The following is an 8715-nucleotide window of genomic DNA, read 5'->3' as shown; positions in this document are numbered from 1 at the left end:
GAACCATGCTGGCGATGTGCCCGCCTCCCTTTTATCTCAAACACTGGTGCCGTGACTTATTCTCAATTAGGAGACAAATTAAACACTTACTTTCAGAAGACTCACAGCGTTTAGAGAGCAGCTTCCTCCTTGCACATCCCAAACCGAGCGCACAGCACAGCACAAACAACAAGGAAGACGGCTGCTCATTGGCCCAAACACTGGAGGCCCGGGGTATAAAAGGCCCAGAGCAGAGAGCACCATCATATTCTGGGAAACTCACCTGTGAAGTAAGCCCACCCTCCCCACCAACACCATGACCAACTCCTGCTGCTCCCCCTGCTGCCCGCCCCCCTGCTACAGCACCACCCACTGCAGGACCACCTGCTGGAAGCCAGCCTGCGTGTCCAGCTGCTGCAGCGCCCCCTGCTGCCAGCCCAGCTGCTGCCAGCCCAGCTGCTGCCGCCCCACCTGCTGCCAGACCAGCTGCTGCAGGACCACCTTCCAGCCCAGCTGTGTGACCAGCTGCCGCCGCACCCCCTGCTGCCAGCCCCGCTGCTGCGTGGCCAGCTGCTGCCAGCCCAGCTGCTGCCAGTCCTGCTGCCGCCCCAGCTGCTGCAGCGACCCCTGCGGCCAGTCCGGCAGCTGCACACCCGTCTACTGCACCAGAACCTGCTACCACCCCACCTGCGTCTGCCTGCCCAGCTGCTGCCAGCCCTGCTGCCGCCCGTCCTGCTGTGAGCCCAGCTGCTGCCGGCCCTCCTGCTGCTGAGCAGCTCCTCAAACAACCATCATTTCCACAAGCACCCTCGGTCTCCTGACTTGACGGCCTGAACAAATTCACTTCCCACCCTTGCTGGAAAACAGCCTGTGATCACCAGCACCTCTGTGACCTGTTTATCTTTCCAAAGCTTCTGAATGAGTTTGTGACCGTGTCTTACCCAATCTTTTCGGTTTTATGTTTTGAGGCTCGTGGGCCGGCCGCTGAGATCCGTGTTATGAAGTTAGGGTCTTAGGTTAAATTCTGATTCCAAGATCTTCACTTCTCCCTCTAAATGAATTAGGAAAACAGATCTTTAGAAATGCCATAAGCTTCAGCAACTGATCAACCATCCTTTAAATCATGTTTCCTTGTTGTACTTGAACTCGGGGTTTTGTGTTCTCCTTTCTCCTTTCCTGGCCACTTTGAGCTCTTCCTCTATATGCAGGAAGTCTCAATAAAGCTTTGATAAATTCTGTACCATCCTTCATTCCTTGTCTTTCTTTATCTTACTGTGTTAGCAACACTTGACATCACATCTCCCTGCTTAAGCGTCTCTTTGATTCCGTGTATTCATTGGAGAGGTATTGAGGCAGAGAAAGGCAACATAAAGTGAGAGCAAGCTCCTCTCCATGGAATCTTCCCCCCAAATGCTCACACCAGTCACAGCTGGGTTGAGGCGGAAGCCAGGAGCCAGGAAGACCATCCAGTCTTCCACGTGGCTGGTAGGGACCCACTTACTTGAATACTTCCCTGCCCACCAGGTGTCCTGGGCTGATGGCCTGTTCCCAGGTAAGCTTACTGCAGATTTCTCCCTCCCCTCATGGAAGAAGACAAAGGTCAAGCCATAAAGAAGGGCAGGACTACAGGATTTATCTGGAGTTAAAAAAAAAAAATGCAAACTCAAGAACCAAGTCCTGCGGGAACAAACAGCCAAAAATACACAAACAAATCAAAATGCAGAAACAAAAATATGCAGAAACAAAGCCAAACCCCTCTCCCAGGAAAACCTTCCAGCAGTGACAAAGCCCTCCACGCAGGAGAAAGCCAGGACACCAGGAAAGTCAGGCCCACCCTCACATCCTCCCGGGCATAGGGTGAGGCCAGCAGGGAGCCCAGCTGAGAATTCACACTGGGTGGAGTCTGGAGCCCGCTGCAATGCCACGCATTTCCGGGCCCCATTCGGAAATACCGGAAGTGTCATAGCACCAGGTGCAAGATGGGAGTGAAGCCCCCCCCCTCCGCTGTGGTAATTATATTCCGATGACATTGTAATGACCTAAGGTCCTAGGGAACACACCTGCGGCCATGCTGGATATTTCTAGCAAGCATGGGTTGCAGGTTCCCAACATGGTGGGATTTCAGGCTCCACTGCTTGGAAAATGCACCTATGCTGGTGTTTAGGAAGTGGGCCCCAGGGTACACAGAAAGGGAGCCTTGGGCTGCACACGGAAAGGGAAGAGGGTTTGGTGCACATAAGAGGACTCTTCATGTGGACCAGACCAGGCTACCATGGGGGCCACCTAAGATGCACCCCTACCCACCCCACCCCCGCTGGCAATAGGGGTTCAATGAGGAGCTGTCCACTAGCAGCTCCACGGAATGTATCAGAGCCAAGCTAGGCGAGAGCTGTCAATCACTGACTTCTGCTGTCCTGCAGGTCAGCAAGGAGCTGTCAGACCTCAGCAGCTCCTAGCCACTCGCATTCCCAGGGCTCATGCCCTGCATTAGTAGAAAGCTCGAATCAGGAGACAAGATCGAACTCAGGTTGTGCAATGGCATCTTTTTTATTTATTTTTTATTTATTTATTTTTTTGACAGACAGAGTGGACAGTGAGAGAGAGAGACAGAGAGAAAGGTCTTCCTTGGCTGCTGCGGCCGGCACACCACGCTGATCGGAAGCCAGGAGCCAGGTGCTTCTCCTGGTCTCCCATGCAGGTGCAGGGCCCAAATACTTGGGCCATCCTCCACTGCACTCCCGGGCCATAGCAGAGAGCTGGCCTGGAAGAGGGGCAACTGGGACAGAATCCGGCGCCCCGACAGGGACTAGAACCCAGTGTGCCGGCGCCGCTAGGCGGAGGATTAGCCTGTTGAGCAGTGGCGCCAGCGGATGACATCTTAACTGCTGTCAAAACACCTGCACCTGCTTAACCACAGTGCAGATTACGCTATCGTGTGTTGTATCCAGTAGGAAGAACATTGTCCAGCAGCTCTCCAGAGCTTTCTCATCCTGCACAACAGAAATCTAACAGCCGTTCATTCGCGGCTCCCCACTTCCTCCTATGTCAGCCTCCGAAAATTCGCTTCCATTCTTTCCTTATGTGAGTTGGACTTTTTGGAGACCTCCTATCAGTGGAATCATGTCATATCTGCCCTTCTGAACGGGCTCATCTGACTTAGCAGACAGACACAAGGTTGGTGCAGGGTCCTGCACATGGGGCTTTTCCTTCTTTTTTAGGGCTGAATTGTGTTTGCTCACAGGTGTGTGGCCACATCTGCTTCCTCCATTGGTTTCTGATGGACATTTGAGTTGCTTCACATCTGGGCATTGTGTAGAGTGCTGCCATGGACAGGAGGGGGCTAATATCGCCTCAACACCCTGAATTCAATTCACTGGGTAAAAAAAAAAAAAAAAAACAGAGACGCAGAACTTTTTTTGTGGAACCTCAGTACTGTCTTCAACTGCAGCTACACCATTTTGCACTACACCAGGGTGGGAGGGTCCCAATTTCTCCATATCCTTGTAGTCACCTTTTATCTCACATGCTTTAGATTTGCAAGACTCCATATTCCGATGCATCAGTTATCAAACATGGAAATGATACTCTAGTGTTAGGCATTAAGGAAAGGCACATGGCCTTGGCCAAGGAACAGCAGCTCAAGGGACACTGTCCTCCTCCCCTTGCTGTGCACGAACAGACACTCTCAACAATTGCATACGTCCCTCTCTACACCCAAGAGTACATCTCTGACCACCGTACTCCTCTCCCAGAAACGCACTTCATGTTTACAAAAGCAACAACTGGAATCACAGAAATTCTGCTCGTCTGGAAGCCATCCTTTCTCTTCAAGGCACCTTTGCATAGAGTGGCTCTGCTCCTATTTCCCTCTCTCTGAAGCTTCACTTCCAAGGGATTCCTGCATTCTCTCCTGCTTTCCTGACCTAATGCAATTGAGGGTGGAGACCACACAGGGAGATGTCTGATATGTGAGTATCAACTTCTTGGCTCATTCAGCCATGATGTTTAAGAATCAATTATGATGTCACATGACATACAAGTCTAATTATAGCCACATGTAACTCAGAGTTTCGTCACCAATCTCTCTTAAAGTGCAAGTGTGAACCTCAGAGTAGTAGATCGATCTTCATGCCATTGCAAAGGCTCTCAAGTTTTAAGGGCTTGTTGACCTCCTGATAATCCAAGTTGTAGGTTCTCTTCAGTGAATTTAGCCAATGCTTAAATACCTTGCTAATAAATTTCTCTTCTTATAATTTGACTTGAGGATTAAAGAATTCCTCACTCGTGTTCTCTGGATGAACAGAACACTGCTGTAGAAATGACCAGGAACTTAATGAGGGACAGCAATTACAAGTGTCTTCTCGGAATTCCCCCTACCACGAGGCCGCTGGGAAGGGACTCATGAGTGTGTTTCCAGTGGACCCACTGAGTTGGAGCTGCTGCTGCAAAGTCTGTACCCTGCACAAGGACTCCGTGCATTTGTAGATTATGGCTGTGCCTTCAGAAACACCCTTACCAGACACACAGCAAGTGCAAACAGCTCATGGAAATCTTTCCATAGACAGAACTCATGTGTTCACAGAAGCTGGAGTGAAGACAGTAAGAAGAGGAGGATAAATGTTTGAGGTGCAATGACAGTGTAGCCCCTCAACAAGATATAAGTGAGTTTCATCCAGGGTCATAAGCAACTGAAATCACATTGAATTATTTTCAAAATCTAACACTTGAACGCTAGGCAACCTTTGTCAGTCACATTGATTGAAAACAGAGATGAAATGCGTGACGTGATCTCAATGCGTAAAGAGAAGTTTTTCAAAGCTTTAAGCACATTTTCAAGATACAATACCTTGTAAATCAGGAACAGGAAAGCCTCATGCATCGATGAGAAGAATCTACCAAAAGAGGAGAGAGAGAAAGAGACAGAGAGAGAGAGAGAGAGAGAGAGAGAAGAAAAAGAAAGGGGAAGAGAAGGAAGGTAGTAGGGAGAAAGGTAGCAAAAGAAATGTCCAGATGTCCAGTCACAGGGCCGGCATTGAGGCCCAGCAGGTTCAGCCACTGCCTGTGACACTGGCATCCAATATGAGTGCTGGATTAGTCCTACCTGTTCCACTTCCAATCAGTTCCCTGTTCATGCACTTGGACAAACAGCAGATCGGCCCCTGCACCCACATGGGAGACCTTGAAGAAACTCCTGGCTCCTGGCTTTCATTTGGCCCAGCCTTGGCTCTTATGGCCTTTTGGGGAGTGAACCGGTGGACGGAAGATCTCTCCCTCTCTCTTTCAAATAAATAAAATGAAACCTTGCAGAAAAAAAAAAAAGAATAAGAAATGCCCAGTATTAGCCTGAGATTTCCAGCTCTGCTAGTTACATGAGTTAGGACAAGAGTTACCAATACATCATTCACTCACAGCTGCCCCCATTCATCAGGACAATCCCACATCTGGGAAATCTCCCTTCAGGGCAAACCAGGGTGCATGGACACCTCAATAATTCATTTGGTTGAAGGCTTCCAAAACCTAGTGACTACCTACTCTTTTTACCTCCTGCTTTTGTTCTGCCCCATCATCACACAGAACATTGGGTCAAAATCCTTCACCCAAGCCTGAGTGATAATGGGGACACCCAGTGTCCAGGCACAGGACAACAGACAGACCCCTGGGCTCGTCTGGAATCAGGCTTTGCTGGGTCAGCAGACATGGATTCACACATTCACCCGATCACTGTGGTCACATCTACAGCATGCCCCTTCCCAGAGACCCCTCCCACAAAAACAAGCTGCAGAGGGACAGCTGCCCTGACCCTCCCACCAGAGCAGGAACTGTCACGTGACCCACACTGGTCAGAGCAGGAACCATGCTGGCGATGTGCCCGCCTCCCTTTTATCTCAAACACTGGTGCCGTGACTTATTCTCAATTAGGAGACAAATTAAACACTTACTTTCAGAAGACTCACAGCGTTTAGAGAGCAGCTTCCTCCTTGCACATCCCAAACCGAGCGCACAGCACAGCACAAACAACAAGGAAGACGGCTGCTCATTGGCCCAAACACTGGAGGCCCGGGGTATAAAAGGCCCAGAGCAGAGAGCACCATCATATTCTGGGAAACTCACCTGTGAAGTAAGCCCACCCTCCCCACCAACACCATGACCAACTCCTGCTGCTCCCCCTGCTGCCCGCCCCCCTGCTACAGCACCACCCACTGCAGGACCACCTGCTGGAAGCCAGCCTGCGTGTCCAGCTGCTGCAGCGCCCCCTGCTGCCAGCCCAGCTGCTGCCGCCCCACCTGCTGCCAGACCAGCTGCTGCAGGACCACCTTCCAGCCCAGCTGTGTGACCAGCTGCCGCCGCACCCCCTGCTGCCAGCCCCGCTGCTGCGTGGCCAGCTGCTGCCAGCCCAGCTGCTGCCAGTCCTGCTGCCGCCCCAGCTGCTGCAGCGACCCCTGCGGCCAGTCCGGCAGCTGCACGCCCGTCTACTGCACCAGAACCTGCTACCACCCCACCTGCGTCTGCCTGCCCAGCTGCTGCCAGCCCTGCTGCCGCCCGTCCTGCTGTGAGCCCAGCTGCTGCCGGCCCTCCTGCTGCTGAATCACTCAGCAGACCGGCATCTGGCACAGCCATCCCTTGGCAGCCGGTCTACCAGTTCCCTGGGCACTGCCATGAGCTCCCTCCCCAGGCTTCGCTGACATCCGTGTGCTGCTGCCGTCTTTCAGTTTCCTGATGAAAAGGCTTTGTGAATCCTCTTGGTAAGATGCAGCTGACTCACACAGAATTTCTGAATCTTAACTGCTTGCTAGGAGAGGGGCAGGCGTCTTTGTGCCTTCTTGACCTCTGGTCATTGTCTCAACCTCAGGAAAATGACCACCACTTCCCTTTAAGTAATCTATAGTGCAAATCCTTAGGATAGTTTTCTTAAATTTTGTCCATAATTATTCTTTCCTTATAATCACATTTTTGACTCAGTATTCTCTTGTCTTACTTTCTTCTTTTCATCTTGACCTTGCATGTCTTTCCAGCTAATGGGAAACTTCCCTTATTCCTTTCCAGGAAGTTCTTTGCTGTCTTCCGGCCTCTATCGTGAGTTGATTTTTTGTTCAGCTTTTACTTCTAAGGCTTCCATTCATACTTCATTTCCCAGGTGTTGCCTGTTCTGAGCCTGATAATGAACTCGAAGCTCACAGAAGCAAGATCATCTTCCCCTTTCCAGGTAAATAAAGCACCCCTGGAATGCTCCGTACGCTTATGGTCAGAATTTGGCCAAGGACCTCAGGCCTCTGATCTTAGTACTGGGACATTCACATTTACATCTTTCTACAAACACAAATCACACACACACACACACACACACACACCCCTGGGATCTGAGCGCTTTGGATCACCTGTCCACATGATCATACACATTTCCAGATGCAGACAATTTTTCTGTCTACAGATGTGTTCTCCCATCCATTCCCAAAACCTCAGCAATGCCAGTAGGTCCATTGTAAGAGCATCCTTGAGGTTTCGTCATCTGTTCCTGGCCCTGGGTTAGCACAGAGACACTTGTGCTTGATGTCAGGGGTGGCCTTCTGGGACACTCTCTTTCCCCTGGCCTTGTACAGTGTGGCGTATAAAAAAGGGATTGTGTGAAACACACATCCTCAGCAGGTAGTCCAGGCAGCCTCTCCCCATACTTTGAGTCAGTGCTTTCTCCAGACCATTGTCAGGGTATCCAAGGATCAGCACAATCTAGGAAGTTGAGCGAATGACACCAAGGAAATCTTTTTCATCCATGAAGTCTTGGATAAGAAAGAAAATTATTCAGTGCATTCACTCAACTTCCTCTTCCATTCCTACTACTAATTGGGACTTTGGGAGGGAGACTAAGAATGAAGAATTAACAAAGTGATCCTTGATTTCAGCACCATCTATTGAGCACTTGCTGTGTGTGATGTACAGTGCCAGGTACGGAGATTACAGACGTGAACAAGCCATGCCAGGACCCTCACCTTCATCGTGTTTCTCTAGATGAACCCAAACAGGAGCTGAAATTTCCATGCCAGAAGTGAGGGTGAAGAACCCACATCTCGAATGACACAGGAAGGTGCTTCCAGATGCCTGTATGTAGCAGCATCACGCCCTGCCGACCAATCAAGAGGGGGAAAAAAGAAAAATCTGTGAATCAACTTACCGTGTAGAATAGCAGAGGTGATAAAGAAAAAATTCAGGTGCAGAAGTCACCCCACCCAAAAAAACAATGCTCATGCAAAAACAATGAGATATAAACCAAATGAGAGCTGATTAGGATATATTAAAGCTTTGCTCTCAGAATGCTGCAGTTAGTAGGCTATAAAACAAAGATTATGTGACTGCTCATCTGTCTTATTTCAGTCTCCCAGGGCCCAGCCTTTCCTGTCCTCTTCCACAATGGAAAATATATGGATGAGCCTAGAAAGAAAGATGAATATCTTCCTGGCCAAATGCAGAAAATTCATGAAGATTACAAGTGCAGGTTCTAGAACGGGCATACATGCCAGGGAGAGCGAGGGGACATCCAACCACCTTTGTATTCCGATATAACTTAAGTAGAAGGTGAATCACCCTGAACTTGATTCCAACAAGGAAAAGGACCTGTTAGTCACATGTCTGACAAGCTTTCTACCAATGGACCCTCTAAAAATGTGAGTCAGTGGAGCGTGGAACGGCTTGCTGGTCCTGAACCGCATCCTACAGGAGGAAGACACTTGCCATGTTTGCAGA

General features: G+C 49.9%; 1 protein-coding gene across 1 annotated transcript; it reads left to right on the top strand.

Moving 5' to 3' along the window:
• Positions 1–295: 295 nt before the first annotated feature.
• On the top strand, positions 296–6564 carry LOC133776605 (keratin-associated protein 9-3-like). Its single transcript, XM_062215684.1, has 2 exons — positions 296–750; positions 6132–6564. Exons 1-2 carry the CDS (start codon positions 296–298, stop codon positions 6562–6564), a joined length of 888 nt encoding a protein of 295 aa, XP_062071668.1.
• The last annotated feature ends 2151 nt before the right edge of the window (positions 6565–8715 follow it).

Source organism: Lepus europaeus, chromosome 18 (assembly GCF_033115175.1).
Source record: "Lepus europaeus isolate LE1 chromosome 18, mLepTim1.pri, whole genome shotgun sequence".
Taxonomy (NCBI): Eukaryota; Metazoa; Chordata; class Mammalia; order Lagomorpha; family Leporidae; genus Lepus; species Lepus europaeus.
Note: the sequence above shows the minus strand (reverse complement) of the source record. Positions and strands in the feature narration are given on the sequence as shown.

Bases quoted from the DNA above. Each gene is read 5' to 3' on its own strand.
- LOC133776605 (XM_062215684.1), top strand. From the start codon at position 296: ATGACCAACTCCTGCTGCTCCCCCTGCTGCCCGCCCCCCTGCTACAGC. The intron at 751-6,131 runs AGCAGCTCCTCA...CACCATGACCAA, and splicing joins TGCCGGCCCTCCTGCTGCTG to CTCCTGCTGCTCCCCCTGCT.